Genomic DNA, 17,606 nt, shown 5'->3' on the forward strand with positions numbered 1-17,606 from the left:
CCCACCGGTCACACAAAGAACAATTAAAAAAACAACAACAACTGAGGTAAGTGGCCATCCCTGTGCATCTGCTGGGCTGGATCTCCGTGGTTACAGCAGAGCAGTGTCAGAAGCTCTCAGAGGAACAGCTGATGATGTCAGCTCCACTCTCAGGGGAACACATGGTGGTATTGGCGAGCGCCATGTCGCCATGAAGACATGCGGGGTTGGCCACCTGAGAAAACGCTTTGCAATGGTTTATTTTTCTTTCTTTGCAATACAGCTATATATAGAACTAGAGATAGAATTAGAATTATAGAATTAGAATCACAGTTAATTTTGATTGACCTGGTATGATTGCCGTTATGAGAAAATTTACTAAATTAATATGTAGACAGCACTTCTTCAAATCTGTCGTGTCAGGCAAAAAGTAATTATAAAATTGTCCACCACAGGAAATGTGCAAGTCATAACACAGAGCCTGTGTCTGGGACACTAACACACATACACACCCATACAGTCACACATCCTCGAAAAGATAATTAACACTCGGGAGAGAGCTGCTGATTAACTCAAACAACAGAAACACTGTTTTGTAAGACACTGGGAGAAAACCTGATTGTTCAAACACTTTCACACAGAGCTGCTGGGTTTCCTGAGATTAAAGCATTTTAGGGGATGATTTGAAGGTTGTAGGTTGTAAACAGCTGAGTCCTAACTGAATGTAAATAAAAAATGTTAATATAGTATCCAGAATTCAAATGTTTTTGCTACTGTAAATAACAGTGTTATCCACACTATACCCAAACATCATCAGTGTAAGCTAAAATAATGAAATAATGACCCGAATAACAAGCATCATAAATTATTTTTTTTAAGTATATATACCCACCATTCAAATGTCAGTAAGTTTTATTTTTTTTTAATGAAATTAATTTTACTCAGCAAGAATGTATTAACTTGATCAAAAATGACAGTAAAGCAATTTGTAATGTTACAGAAGATTTATATTTCAGCTTTTTAATTTATCAAAGAATCCTGAAAAAAGGACTCATGGTTTCCACAAAAATATCATAACTGTCATAATTTTTATTATTAATAAAAAATGTTTCTTGAGCAGCAAATCAACATATTAGAATGATTTCTGAAGGAAAGGTGTAACGCCCAGGTTTTGCACTTTTTAACTATAGTGCTCTTTAGAGGAAAGAAAAACACATTTCAGTAAAACTGACTCAAACTAACCACGTCTCAAAAATGGGAAATATCTTTTTATTGGTAATTTTAAAGATCCAGGTGTCATGAACAGAAATACAGTACTGAACAATGTTGGGAAGCAAACTCAAGACACCTCAAATTAGCCTGCTCACACACACACACACACACAAACACACACACACACACACACACACACACACACACACACACAATATATACTCTTGTATACATTAACATACACACTCAAAGCAACGGTCACACTTTCTTCAGCACTGATCTCTATATTCTGACTGATCGAGACAGATGTAACATATGATCCATTCTTCACTCTTTTCCCACATGTTTTCAATCGCAGTGTTTATTTTGAGTTTCAGCTTGAGGGAAGTGTTAAGATATGCGAGTTAAGGAGTCTCCATAGACACACAGAGCCAAACAAGAACTATCTGTGAGGGATGTCAACCCCAAACATGCTCAGTGCAAGTTCAATTAACATGTTTTACATGCACGCAAACTCAACAATTATTGGCCATTAAAGGACAAATGGTTATGTGAATCCTGATCGGAAAACCAAGAGAAGGATTTTAAGGAGCATGATTTACAATCCAAAATGTGGGCATACTGCACTGCATTCTGGGTAAAAGGATCACAGCAAATGTGCAAAAACAAACACATACAATGCATACTGTATAAACTAGCACATGCTTATGTGATGGTATAATCATTTAATTGGGTATCAGTACTGTAGTTTGAAAATCTGTCAGGTTTTCCGACACAATCTCCAGGGCTTAAGGGAATCTGTTTGGGAATCGACACTCAAAGGGGAAAAAATTATAAAAACACTCATGAAAAACGGGACTGTTTTGTGGTTTATATATATATATATATATATATATATATATATATATATATATATATATATATATATATATATATATAGATATAATACTACTCACAACACCTGTTAGTAATTTTCAGCCACTTTACACCAGGTTTAAAAAAAGGCAATCTTTTTTTCTTTCAATCTTTTATATATATATATATATATATATATATATATATATATATATATATATATATATATATATATATAAACAATCTTTATACTTTCCTGAAGAGTTCATAGATTCTCAGGTATTCATGTGAACCAGATATTAAAACCTGTTTGTTCATTTCAGTCACACTTTTTGAGAAACACTGCAGCACAGAGGTTAAGAAAACTTTGTGGCACAAACAAACAAATAAACAAAAATCGCTAATAATTTAATGTTATGCCATAACTTTTATTTAAAAAAGGCCCATGAGATGCTGCACCAATTGAAATGCTCAAAGACTCATTTCTTGAACGTTCTCTGGTCCCATATTCCCGCCCAAAGGAAGAGGCGTTAAATTCTCCTGTCTCGAAATGGATATTCCACTTGGGTCTCTTTATTCCCCCTCTCCTTTGTTACTGTGTCTCTTTTTCGGTCTCTCTGGAGAGGGGTGGGCGGTTACCATCCGTTGATGATGTGATTCATGTAGTCCTCGGTTGGCAGGCGTGCTGTACCCTCTCCTCCGGCTCGGTCCTCTCGGAACGGGCTGTGGAAAGACGCCTGTCCTCTCAGTAGTCTCTGCTCCCGGCGGTCCAGCATGTGCTTGTACTGGTAGCGCTGCTGAAACAGGTCTTTGGCATAGTCATACAGCTTCATGTCCAGATCGTTGAGTTCCTCTATGCGCTGTATCGTGTCATTATCCAGGTCGATTCCAGCCGCCCGCGTGCTGTTGTACTGCATGAAGGGCCGGATGAACTTGAGGTGGAAGGTGCGTTCAAACAAGTACTGCGTTTTTCGCTGGAACTCCGTCAGGCCGAAGAAAGCCATGTCTCGCAGGTTTTTCTTGGCCGATTCGAGCAGGAGCTGTGAGCGCCTCTTCTCAGGTACTGTGGAGAGGTTGTAGCAGCCCACCAGGCTGAGGTCGGCCAGCATGCGCACTTGGCGATTATTGGCGAGGTTGTAGGGGCAGTCCATGAACTGCTGCAAATTGCACCCCGACCAGTCTGAGCCCTCGTAGCAGGGTGGCAACTCTTCGGGAGTGGGAGTCCGACCATCGCACATGTGCAGGGATGTCTTCCACGTCGCCCCGCGCTGAACATGCCTCCATTCACTAAGGTAGCGGGAAACGGGGTCCCTCAGTAGAGTGATATAGTAGAACTTTCTGCAGGAAACAGAACAGGACAACTCCATTAGTTATAAAACAAACCAAGGCAAGGCAAGGCAAGTTTATTTATATAGCAAATTTCATACACAATGGTAATTCAAAGTGCTTTACATAAAAGAAAAGAAAATAATAATAATCAAAAAATGATCACAACAATAAATTAAGGAATTTAAAAACTTTGAAAATTATTTAAAAATTGATTTCAAATGAGTTTAAAACAGTTAAGAATAGAGAATGATTATTCATAAAATATAGTGCATCAGACATTGCACAGTGCTCATTCAATAAATGCACAGCTAAACAGATGAGTTTTGAGTCTGCATTTAAATGTGACCTGTTTTAGCACATCTGATCTCTTCTGGAAGCTGATTCAAACTGCGGGCGGCACAATAACTAAAAGCGGACTCCCGCTGTTTTGTGTGAACCTTTGGTATTGCTAACTGACTCGATCCTAATGATCTGAGTGGTCTGTTAGGTTTATATTCAGTGAGCATATCTGCTATGTATTTAGGTCCTATGCTATTTAGTGATTTATAAACGAGTAAAAGTACTTTAAAATCAATCCTAAATATAACTGGAACCCAGTGTAAGGACCAGAGGACTGGTGTGATATGCTCAGATTTTGTGGTTCTAGTCAGAATTCTGGCAGCAGTGTTCTGGATGAGCTGCAGCTGTCTAATGGTCTTTTTGGGAAGGCTGATGAGGAGACCATTACAATAGTCCACCCTGCTGGTGATAAAGGCATGAACAAGTTTCTCCAAGTCTTGGCTTGAAACAAAACATCTTTTAGTTGTCAGAGAGTAAAGTTAGGAGGGGCTGTAGCCGTTTTCTAGCCATGTTTTGTTTAGAAACTTAAAATCCAGGTTGTTTGTGGTTAAGTCATTGATTAGAAATTATTTATTTTTTAGTGAGCGAATGTTTAAAAATGCTAACTTGATGGCACTGCATTTTGTCTCAACAGAAATATTAGTTTGACACATAGGCCACAGATTAGACGAGTCAGCTATACGGCTTGAGAAGGCCTTAGACTTTCTATCACATGATAAAACAGAATTAGAGAAAAAACAATCATATACAAGTTTATGATAATATTTACATTAAAGGATGTGGCAGACTTTTATCCAAAGTGTCTTTCACTGCATGGGAATTGAACCCATGACCTTGGTGTTGCTAACGTCAAGTTATGCTGTTGGAGCTACAGTAAACTGCTAACATCAACAAAACATTCACAGTAGAAAAAAATAAAATTATCACAATGCAGCCTGTACGTGTATGTCTACAACTTTATCCTATAATTAATACTTTAATTAATACTCAATACACTGTTTTGAGAGACAGGATGTAACAGGTGTAAACCATGACTCAGTAAATGCCTTTGCTCAGAGTCTTCCCAGCATGCCCTGGGGCACCAATGCCTTAATCCTTTCCCACCACTTCACATCTTGTCTGTTTTGATACTCCTTTGATTGATGGACTTTAAAACATCATTGTAGATGCAAAAATAAATAAAAAATAAAAAATAAAAACGGAAAATAAGGACTGGAACATTCCAGGTCTACACTGAAGGATATATGAATATACTGCATATTCACAATCTATTGAGTATATTATTTAACAAAAATGTATAATAATCTATTTAATAATAATAATAATAATAATAATAATAATAGTAAAACCTAATATATTAAAAACAAAGCACTTTATATTTAGCACATATCAAGTCATTTTGGATAAAAGCATCTGCTAAAATGCAATCAGATGAATCGGTTTCAATTAGTTGATTAAAAACTATGATTAAACAATTATTTTGTTATCACTCAAAAATGTTCACAAAAGTGGGCTTTTTCACCACACACAATACAAAATCATGTATGTCCATGCACACACTTCCTTATTTAACAAGAAAAGAAAAAAACTCATAACCATGCATTTTCAAACATCTTTAACAATCTTTATATGGAGCTGAACTAAGTGAAATAACAGGCATGGCTTTTAGTGAAAGGCTGTTTTGAAGTGAGAGCAGTCAGATGATGGTGATGGTGATGGTGAAACCAACTCAAGAAAAAAAAAACTTGTTGCTTGCATGCACACTATAGAGACCTTTCCTGAAAATACACAAACATATCTTTACCAGAGCATTCTGACACTCTGAGAATGCTACAGAGACACAAGCCACAGGGAAAAGTAAGTTTCGTCGGAACCATGCAAAGGATTTGTGGAGTGGGAGGGAGACCAAGCAGGTGGTTTTCAACAGATTAATCTCGACCGAACTGACGACAGAGATTTAGCTCTCAGCTACAAATTCCACAACCCCCATTACCACCCGCTCCAGCTTCACCCTACATTACCTCTTCACACCCCTGTGACCAAATATGCCAAGGAAACAGATTCCCTCTAAAATGCCCGAGAGCTGGTTACACATTCAAAATCATCTTGCCTCTGGCCAAGAGGTGGCAATCCAACCCACACTGTGCACTCAAATGTCCTTTCACCGTGCATGTAGTGCCCTTACTGACCACATGGTGTGCATGTATTAACCAGGCCCTAACAGAAAGCATAGGACCATTATGAGCACTTCAACACCTTCCCTGTCACAAGAACACTCTCAGACATTGCAAGATCAGAATGTGAGCTCATTGCTAAAATGACTTTCTGACTTCTGATTTACTTTTGTTGATCTTTTCCATAATTCTCTGAATCATTTGACTCTGTCTTTTCAGTATCTTCAAATCTCTTCATTCATTCTCTCTTCCTTTCTCACTTTTTGGTGATAAAGCTGTACACTTATTATCATTAGTGAGCCTGAGAGACATCCCTCTGCAGTGCCAAGGCTTCCTGTTTTAATAACTCTCATGATTTCACAGTGATTAAACTCTGGGCCCCATCAACACACAAGGCAGATCCAAATCCCAGCCAATAACTGGCTGCCTGCTCTCTGCAAGGCCAGTCAATACTAATAACACACAATGAAATAGCCACATTATTAATGAGAATGGACCCAATACTGAGACTTGGGGCACCTCTCAAAGTAACTGAGGGTCATACGAGCTTGGACTGCTGCAGTGTGCAGACTCATAAATTAAGCTACCGAACACAAGTCTCTTTTATAAAAGTCTTTCATAATTGAATTAAGACCCAGTTGAGGCCAGCTTGGGTAGAAGCAATTCAATTTGTGTGTTTCTGTGAAAGGCTTCACTGGCAAAGTCAAAGAGAAAAACACAGGAATCTGGCACCTGTTGTTTGTATTTATTTCACTAGTTCACGCTTACATATTATTAGCTGAGGTATGAAATGCGTATTTGGCGTGCTGTCCGGGGAAGGGCTCCGAGCTCGGGAATGGCCCGAACCTAGAGTATCCCCCCTTCCCCGTCTAGTTGTAAAGTGATCTTGAAGTGAGGAGTTGGGGTGGAGGAGGGATGCTGATAACCCGTCAATGGGTAGAGGTAAGTCAGTAGTATTTTACTGTGGTATTGATTACTTGATTGTGGTCCACCGGTGTTGATTAGGCTAATTATTTAATCCTTCTCTAACAATAAAACATCATTTAATTCTCTACTACAAAACTTAAATGTGTAAAACTAGATATTTTCGAAATCAACTAACTGCTGGTTTGCCTGAATGACTGACTGACTGACTGACTAATCCTAAGGCCCCGTAAAGGCAGACCTTGCCTGGGTATGATCTTGCTATCAAACAATGCAAGGGTTTGCTAAACTAGAGTCTGCTTGTTTAAAGAGTAACACAAAAACCGGCGATTGAAAAACCAACACTACTAATGTGAATATTGGGGGGAATGCTACCCTGAATGTGGCTCTTCATTCCAAAGACACTCATCTCAATTCATGCTTTTCCACTGTAGAATCAAACACACTTAACAAATACATTAAAACAATCCACAACATCATTAAAAATCTCATTACTGAGGTTAAAACCCTGCTCTCCCCCACTGAGACATGGGAAAGGAAATGTGGCCCTTGAGAGAGACGCCATGAACAGCCAACTGGAGAGTTCAAGGTCAGAGCTTAAGACAGAGCATGCTAGAAGACTCCTCCTCGGGCTGAAAGCTCACAGTGGAGCCATCACAACTCTCTGTCTGACACGACTCCACATGCAAATCAGCCTCTCAAATATATGATGACTGCACAAAGACTAGTCACCCATTCTGACAGACCAGACACAAAACAGCTGTGGGGGTACTATTTCCTCTTTCAGACACACTCACACAGAGAGGAAGTGGCAGAAAAATTGAGAAAACTTCTATTGGTTGGTTTGGATTAGTGTGTTAACCCCCATATTGTTTGTTGATGCCAACATACTCTTGTTCTCACACATGCATATTGAGAAAGCCATTCAAAAGTACATGTTAGGAAGACATTCCACTCCCAGTGCCGCCCTCCCAATGGTGCACTTAAACTAGGAAAGTGGAGCATTTCTGCATTATTGATGCAGAACCTTTGCTGACTCTTGCCACAGGGTTCCCTCACCTTGCCACTATCACCCCTGACAACCATCTGAAGGTGACACGACTATGACAGGCCAGGTGAATATGTTTCAGACTGGTTTAATTTCATCAGGGATACTTGCTGCTCCTGAGTGTGGGTTGGGAAATTGAAGTCTCATTTTATTTTTTTTCAGCAAGAAGCAGAATGCTGAGAATGATTATATATTGTCTTTCTTGATGGAGGTGTTCTTGTTGATAACATTTCTCTGTAAGAGCTGAGTATTAAAAAAAACTTGGACAAAGAAAAGCAGTTTTGACAATTCAGTGTGGACATTTATGTACACACATAAATCGCTCTCACACACATAAATACCTTTTCTGCAAAGATGACACACTAACAAATCAATGGCACCAGAATGGATATTTTTATTATTACAAGCATTTGTTCTTTCCCTTTTCTGCAAAGATGACACATTAACAAATCAATGAACGTGAGACACTTATCGGGCGATAAAAAAAAATATCGCCGTTAATCTATTCTCAAAGTTGGGTTGGGAGCTGGGGTCTACTACGCATAGCGCAAGCTATGATGACTTTCACCGTGATAGTTTAGCGCGGATGTATAGACGAATTGCACTGTAGGAGGCGAGAACGAGTCTTCGAACCTGTGTGTATGCCTACTGTGAAACTACCAAGCTTCCCAAAAAAAAACCTAGACAAGACTCACGCCTGTTTCACACATACTCCGTCTGCAGTGCGTATGCAGTCCGTGTGCGTTACGTGTGTGGTGCAGAAGCAGCACGGACTCATTGTGCTTTCACACAGGACGCGTTTGCAGTCCGCTACTGATCCGCGGCTGTTTAGTCCACAAACACAACATTTGTCATTATTCTATTTTTCAAACCATGTTAAAAAAAAACAAAGACTCTTATCACATCACCAGTAAACAATGTTTTCAAATCATAGACATTAGTTTCAACTTAATAAATATAAACAACATATTATTCATGCATTTGACTTCTAGGTTTGTATAATAAGCTGCTCAAACAAGCTGCAAAACCACACAACAATTAGCCTACTTTTCTTGTTGGGATATCGCAAATATTTAAAATTAAAGCACGCTGAGAGAAACAGACGCTACTCTCGTGCCTTTTGCATTTAAATCTTTATTACAAGCAATCGCACGGTTCTTAATGAACTTTGTTTGTCTGCTTCCATAAAAGTGCATAGGCCTATATCATGTTGCCTCGTTTATCTAAAGGTGCTCTTTTTCTTGTTTTAAATCCCAAAAACCCATGTATTGCGTGTGAAACACAGTAGGCTTTAATTAGTATACATTTATTGTGAAATTACTACTAACATTAAAATGTTAATTTTTACCGCGAAACAATGCGCTGTCGTTTTAATTCAACGCATGCAGCACAGCAAAAATAGACTCGGTCGGTACACTGCTGCAGACGCACCTCTCCTGGAACGCACTGACGGACTGCAACCGCCACGCTGGAATCCGTTAACATTGGTGCGTAAAAAAAAAAATAATAATTGCAACGCATACGCACTGCAGACGGAGTATGTGTAAACAGGCGTAAGGTTGTTTGCAGCTTGTGCAATGCTGAATTTTTACTGTAGGAGTTCCTCCAGTCTAAACGCAAAGCATCCCTTAGTTAATGCGGAAGATGCCGGGCCAGCAATGTAGCGCAGGGGAAGAGTCGTTGTCAAAACTACTATGTTTGAGTGCAGCACAGCTCTATCAGTACTAACAAGTACATATTTATTGAACATAATTTGAATGCCTTCGGCCAGAATTCAAATGAGCCATTTTAATCTAGATTTATTGATTACAGAGAGATTAATCTAGATTAAAAAAAAATAATCTATGCCCACCACTAGTTCTTTCACATTTTGAAACAAGGATCCACAACACTGGAATCATTTTGAACTGGCCAACTGTATATGTAATGACAATGGGTCTCATTCATGAAACACAAGCAGAAGGAATTTTTGTGTAAATCATTCGTAAAGCCATTATTTTTCACATCTTTCGAATTCGAAAATGTTCGTATTTTCAAAATGTTAGTTGTATGAAAGAAATGTACACCTCCACGTGTAATTGGTGAAGTAAAACTTTGTGTTCTTTTTGGCGAACTGATGACACTGCCATAATTACAAGCTCAATTGCCCTGCACTCTTTTTGATGTTTTTTATATTTAGAGTTGTTTGACTAGTTGTTTGACTTTTTTTATTAAATTTTTTTTTTTTTTTGCAGAATTGTTGATAGTTGTAGATGGTAGCTGTCATCTATTTAACTATTTATAAAGACGTAGGGGTGGGAGGGGTGGGTAAAATTCTTACTTGTACAACGACTGCCTACGACGATGGAGAAGTCAATATTACTGGTTACTGCTTTATTATATTTAGTAAAATTCTTAGAAATTAGATATTAGTAGGCTAATACGTTGCTGCCATTAATATTCCATACCATAGCAACTAAAGTGTCTCAGCTGGAAAAACGCTGTAACGCGATGCATCGTTGAACATATTTGGATCGGTAAAAACCTATTTATTTTTATATAATTACTAGTGGATGTGCTATACTTTCAATATTTAGAAAGTGACCAATATTTTAATCCATCACCACTGCTGCGTGAATCTGACGTATCACAACACGAATACACACAAATAATTGAAAGAAATCCAAAAAAGTGCGATAAATACAAGTAAATTCTGGGTTACTACACTGAGTATTTCTATACCTCAATTAATGAAAGTGAGTCACTGAGAATCATTACAAACTCTGATTTGAAACTTCATCATTAAATCTAATTAAATTGAAGACAGGTTTACATCCTTATGGTGCACATTTACATTCTTATGGTAATGAATCTACACAGAATAAATCCCCAAAGTGTAGCTATAAACTGCTTAACTCATCTGGAGCACCTTGTTTCAACAAACCAGTGTGAATTCTGTAACCTGTTAATACAGCCTTTCATGTGTGGTGTGAAATAGGCCTTTGGTGAAGAAGCAACAGTAAGATCCAAATTTAGTAATCTGGCGCAGCCTCTTCTCAACAGAAATGCTAAACTTTCATGCAATGGTTTCAGTGACCATTTTTAATATCGATTTAGTGGTTTCTTGTCTAGAAAGTAGATGGAATGCTAATATAGTCAAATGAGAGTTCTGAATGAATCACATTAATAAGGTTTAAAAGTTTGGAGATAGTACGATTTTTTTGATTGTCTTTTCGAATGTGAGCAGAGGCAGAGTTCTGTCTAGAGTGCAGAGATGAGCAGTAGGTGGAAATTTCACCCATGACAGAATCAAACCTGTTAAAGTATGAGTGAGGTGGGGGATTTCAACTAGATTTCTCTTACTATCAAAGGCGGCACAACTGCTTTTACTAGGATGGATGTAAATTCCACCTTATTCCTGCTACTGCTGCCACACACTAGCTGTAACAGCTGAGGGAGCGTGACTAACTACAGAGCGGCGATTCTTTCGTCTTGGGATGTGGGAGGAAGAGACACAGATAAAGACAGCAGTGTATGTGAGAGAGAGAGGAGGAAGGGAGGAAAAGGAGAGATAGATGATGAGAGAGGTGTAAAGAAATCAATTATGAAGATAACATGAGTATTGCCTCAAATAGATGAGGAACTGCAAGAGGAACCACAAATAAGAAATGGAGAGCATCTTGGAAATGTGGTAAATAAATCAGGCAGGTTGCATCGACCCCCTGCAGGTCCTGGGTCTTTCCTGGGGGTCTCATAAACCAGCTATCTTAAACCCACACAGGTGTTTCGCTTCAGAGTGGGTGATAAATAACATGTTGAGATGCTAGCAGACGGAAAGACTCCTGGCAGGTTTAAGATCCAACACACTGAAGGAACCCTGTGTGAGCTCTTGGGTGTCATTAAAAAGCAGTCAGGATGTGAATTGTGACAGGTATCATGGGGAAATCAGTAGCCTGTGATTTTGTCTGAAACGAGTGGTGGATTTTTTAAGTCAGAACATCAGTGTTTTCTCACACTCCAAAAAAGCATCACATGTTGACATCATATAACGCTACAATTCTTAACATGTTAAACAAGGTGTTAACAAATTACTAGGCATCAGAATAAAATAAAGGTTAAATCTGTGAAATATTAGTAGATAGACAATCAAACATAAAAAATGTGTAGTGACAATGAACAATGAACCTGAGATGACCAAAGAGCAATGTGCAATTTAAAAAGCCATGTATTAAGAAAAACACTGAAAATATCAGATGAACTCCAGATGAGAGAGTGAGTTCTGGTTGGAGACAGACAGCAGTGATACAGTGATTCAGAAGGAGCAAAGGCTTTAATAAAGCTAGAGCTTACTCTTGCATGCGGTTCTTCATGTTTATGTATGACTGTAGATCCAGGAGGGACTAAGGCAGGACTGGAGACTAGAGAGGGAATAATGTAGGATTTCATAAATCCTTCTCATAATATGATGCCCTCCTGAGAGAGTCTAGGACGACCTGGCCTTTAACCTTCGATCTAGAATATTTAGTCCTCGATCATGTGCTATGGGGGTGGGGAAAAAAACAGCCAAAACAAAAAGCAAGCAAAACCAACCAACCAGTTTTTAGGTGAGCTTTAATATATAAAGTAGTATAATAGTTTATATTTGCAACATACAACATGTCAATGACTACTACTAATAATGATAAATAAGAAATTGTAATATTTTTGTGAATATTTTAGTATGTTTCATTTAAATCTGATGAAATCACCATGTGCCCTTAAAAAAAAAAACAGACCAAGAGACCAAACAGTAGCGTGTGAGAGAGAATCAGACCACCATCCATGTAAGACTCTAAAAGCACAATAAGAGAGCCCTCCTCCAGGAACTCCACAGTTCTGATCCTATTAGCAGCAGGAATGTGAGGAATGTATATACTGTAGCGAAGAGACCCCCTAACAGCCTGAGGGGAAGATCCCTCCATTTCACCTTCACTGACACACTGCAATTCCAACAGAACTCCACCATTCCTATAGAACTGCTTGAGATAAAATGGAAACACAATCTCTTCGATCCTGGGTATTTAATGCATACAGTACGGACTAAAATTGATTTCTTGTCTGTTGAGTTTAACAAACTAATCATATTTTATTTTTAGAACGGGGTGTCTGTTTTAGAGTTGGATTCCTGGATTAACAAGGTTACAGTTTAAACAGTGAGTGCCTCTGGAAGATGAGGACAGAATGTGTTTAACCCCAGGCTTGTTTATACCATTAGTCTTACCAGACAGACAGAGAGAGCTTAGAGAGAAAGAGAGTGAGACAGAGAGGGCTTGGAAGTGAAAGACAGAGAACTTTGTCCTGGTCCATCTCTCTAAAATGATCCCTCTCACTTTCAGTTTGAGATTGCTTTTATTGCATGATAAATAACCTTACATTTGTGCTGCAGGTTAGCTGGAGGCAATAAAACAAATTGCAAAAAAATATCTTTCAAATATGAAATATAAAAACAAACAAATAAATTAATAAATAAATCAGTCATTCATTAACTAAATAAGTAAAAGTAAAAATAAGCTATAGTAAATTTGGTATTAAATTTTGATTAAAGAAAAATAATAATAATAAAAAAAAATTAACAGATAAGACAAAAACATTAATAAAACAATAATTGAGCATGTATAAATTATAAAATATAAAAATGTAAAAATAATATTAAAATAATGATAAATCAATAGTAAACAAGGGTTAAAGACAATAAAAGAATATATATATATATATATATATATATATATATATATATATATATATTATAAATATAAAATAAAAAAATAATATAAATATATTACAAAGACAATAAAAATGAAATCCAAATAAAGTAAACATAATAAAAAAGGAGAGAAACTAAATATGGGTTAGACAAAATATATGAATAAAACAATAACTGAAAATATCTATTAAAAAGTGCAAAAGTTCTAAAATAGTATACATAAAATAATGAACATAATAAAAGCAAAAGTAAATATGGGTTAAAGACAAAAATAAATATAATCTTAATAAATAAACTAAACAATATATTAAATGATATATTATTTTTTTAATTAAAAAATGAGGAAAACTAAATATGAATTAATATTAAAAATATTAATAAATGAAAATAAAAAAAATACACAAGCATGAAGTAGAAATATAAAAAGCATAAATAAAATAATGAAAAAGCAATAGTAAATATAGGTTCATGAATCAAAATTAATTAAAAAAAGATAAACATAGCTTTATAAAATGGCTTAAAAAGACAAGGCATGGCTCTGTTGTGATGTTGACAGATGAAGACAAATCATCTCTCTCTCTCTTCTCAAATCATCCCCACCTGAAGCGATCTTTCTGCAGTCTTGTTCTAATGTTCACTGCTGAACTGTTTTTGAGCTCCTGTTTTGGCGTCTCTCACCAGACCCTGCCTTCATCCTGTTGGCCTTCTAATTAGGTTGCTATGGTGACACACAGTCAGGTGTATTCACAGTCACTGGCATCCAACGTTTTTTCCCTCTGTTTTTTTAAAACTACTGAGGCGCGAAGCAGATGCTGTTCCCCTCTCTGCTCCGCTCATCCTCCCTCTCTCTCTCTCTCGCTCCTCTTTTTCAGGCCGTTTGGAAGGAGGCCAGGGGCTTTACCCTCCTTTTTCCTGGCTAATGCACATCACTGCTGGTGTTGCACTTCGATCCATTCAGGCCAAACTGTCTATTTATTGTGCTTTGCTTTATTTTATGCTATTCTTTAAAGCCTGGTGCACACTGTACAATTTATAATAGTCCTTTACAACTGTTGCTTGTCAGACTGTATGAACATGATGATCATGTCACACTGGGATCTCAGTTGTCATTAATGTCAGACTGTACGATCGTGAAAAGTCTATGAATGGTGACAATACCTGCCACTGGCAGACAGTGCCAGAATTTGATCACAATGGTCATTAATAGGCTGGAATCGGAGGAATATTTTAGGATTTGCAAAATTTGTCCAGATGGCCAAATCGTCGCCAAAATCGTACAGTTTGTGACCAGCTTTAGACCAAAACATAAACATTCATTTTACTGCAATGCTGAAAAATGAATGGTTAATGCCAGTCAGAACATATGCTGGTGTTTTCAGCTGCCTAATAACCAGTTAAATATTCTGAAAGTCTTGTTATCTGTTTATACTTAAACTACAAATAGTTAACAAATGTGAAAAGCAAGAAAATAACACGAGTAAAAGTTTTCTGAACAAATAAGCAAAAACCACCTTATTTAGTGTTCCTAGTTGCCACTGAACAAAGACAACAAACACAGAAGGTAGACATGATGCACACTCACACAGTTTGAAGTTAATAAGTGTTTTTGACCTCCTCAGGATGCCTGTCACACATGAGATACTCCTGGATAATTGCAGTTTATTTATAATTTAACACTTTTGTCATTTTAAAGCACAAAGAGCATCTTTATCAGGGTGATGGCTGGGAGAAACCAACAGAAAGATAAAGAAAAAAAAAGTTTCAAATGAAACATCAGCCTTGCTATAATGAATTGAGGGTCCTTGGTAAGAGGTGAGACAGAAACCTTCATATGGCTGTAGGTTGATAAAAGCAGACGGGCCTTGGAGACCCTTCAGGGCCAGCTGTTTGGTTTTGAAATGTAGTTTGTAGACTGGATGTTGTCTGTGATTCCTCCTATTGAAAAGTTGTGTAATTTTTGAACCCCTGTCGTCGATCCGTCATTTATGTGCACAAAACAGCAACTGGATGGTACTCCTGACAGTTGTGCAGTGTGAAAAGTGCAGCGATCCGATGACTTTGAATATTGTGCAGTATGTGCCCAGAATTTGGTCCATCACTTCAACCTGTGTAAGTATGAGTGCACCCATTTAATCACTCCAGCTTTCAGCCAGACAGTTGTTCAGCACCAAGGACAGCGGTCAAACACAAGTACATGTCTCAGAGGTGGAGAACAGAGATTCGGCACTCTTAGTGGTCTACAGCCATTGAGCAAAGATAAGACATATCGTCAGTTGTTTAGAGAAAAGTAAAGTGGTTGCATCAATACACAGGGACATAGTACAAGGTGGCACCATGCACATCGTCTAGGCCTTAAGCGGGTTTTTCAGGCAAAGTGACAGGTGACATGCAGCCTGCTCAGCGTTTTCTTCAAATCACAACACCTTGGAGAAGCAAGTGACATGTAAAGTGTGTTTGGTCCTCCTTGTGATCCATCAAAACAGCCAGTGGGCTTCAAAGTGAAGCTGAAATCATGACACAGAGCACTTTGTTGGTTAAAGTGTTGATACAACAAACATATCAGGACAGGAGTCTCTTTAACACATAAATTCAATAAACCAGTACCTTTTTAGAGCTGAAAATCATATTCACTCTCAGAAAATATGGTACAAAAGTTGTCACTGCGACAGTACACTTTCAAAATGCATACTTTTGTGCCTATTTTACCATTAAATTTTATGTATTAGTACTTTTTGAAAGGGTACAATGACTGCTTTTCTACCATTTTGTGCAATTTTCTCTTTTAAATCAGTCATACTAGTGCGAAACAATATGGCGGCAGCGCTTAAACATCCATGGCACGGTTTAAAAAACAACACAGAGAAAAAATACAGTAATTTCTCACATAGACAGCTTCATGGTTATGTAATATATAAAACAATATACAGTGTTATAAGATTTAGGCCATGCCTCCCACCCTGTAATCAAAGGTTTGGTGGAAAATACTAAATATAAATCAAATTGACTGGTACACACAATAAAGAGTAAACAGGCTCTGCTGGTTTCATATGAAAGATTACAGATAAACAACAAAAGCCGAAACATAATGAAGCCGAAGACAGTAGATATATCGCACCACTAATGACTCATTTCCATGTGCTAAATAAGTAATGATACTATTAAAACTGAGTCATAATTTCAGCAAGAGCTCTTGGCATCACACAATAAAAGTTAATCAAATTATATTCTCATCGGCTCTGTGGTAGCCCAGAGTGCACCAGAAGTGCACAAATAGCATCTCTGACTGTTAAGAAACAGAAATGTGTTTCAGTGTTTATAATCACCTTGAGAGTTTACCAAATCCTAATGTTAGTTTCTAGAATAAAAAATGTCATATATGTTAATATATAAATTCTGTTTGATAACAGAAAATTTTTAACACTTTACAATAAGGTTTCATTTGTTAATATTATTTAACATTATAACTAACACTGAGCAATACTTCTACAGCATTTAATTTTCTTAATTTCAACATTTACTAATAAATAAAGTTGTTTTTATCTGTTAACACTATTTAATGCATTGTGAATCAACATTAACAAACAATGAACAAATATCAATGTATCTTTATTAAACAAAGAAACGTTAACAAGGATTTTAAAAGTTAAGATTATTATAATTGCAGTTAAAATTATTACATAAAAAAAAGAAAGCTGAAAATTCACTTCATTTATTTTTTATTTTATTTATTTTTTGTTTGTTGAGTCTTAATCTTCTCTTGACAAAGGTCATAGAAATCTAGTGCTAGACACTCATGAATACAAATTCATACAGTGATGATTCATGGTCATCACAGGTTTGAGTGCTGCTGACATCTGTGAATCTAAGCCTTGCTCCAAACCATTATGCAATTACCCCTAACCAACATAAAAAGCTGTCTCACCCTCAGATGACATACCCACAGATCATCCACAATCTATTCAATGACTGTCTGAAGCACACTGCACACATAAATGGCACACATAAATGGCAAGCACTGGCTGCA

At 37.2% G+C, this 17,606-nt stretch overlaps 1 protein-coding gene across 1 annotated transcript in view; it reads right to left on the minus strand.

Annotated features, from left to right (window-relative positions):
• Window positions 1-2,272: 2,272 nt before the first annotated feature.
• Window positions 2,273-17,606, minus strand: part of LOC109048996 (heparan-sulfate 6-O-sulfotransferase 1-B-like) — a 48,366-nt gene continuing 33,032 nt past the window's right edge. Inside the window, exon 2 of the mRNA XM_042714518.1 lies at window positions 2,273-3,384. Coding sequence (XP_042570452.1) covers window positions 2,682-3,384 — 703 coding nt within the window. The 3' untranslated portion in view covers window positions 2,273-2,681. The remainder of the gene's footprint in view (window positions 3,385-17,606) is intronic.

This window comes from Cyprinus carpio, chromosome A24 (genome assembly GCF_018340385.1).
Source record: "Cyprinus carpio isolate SPL01 chromosome A24, ASM1834038v1, whole genome shotgun sequence".
Classification (NCBI taxonomy): Eukaryota; Metazoa; Chordata; class Actinopteri; order Cypriniformes; family Cyprinidae; genus Cyprinus; species Cyprinus carpio.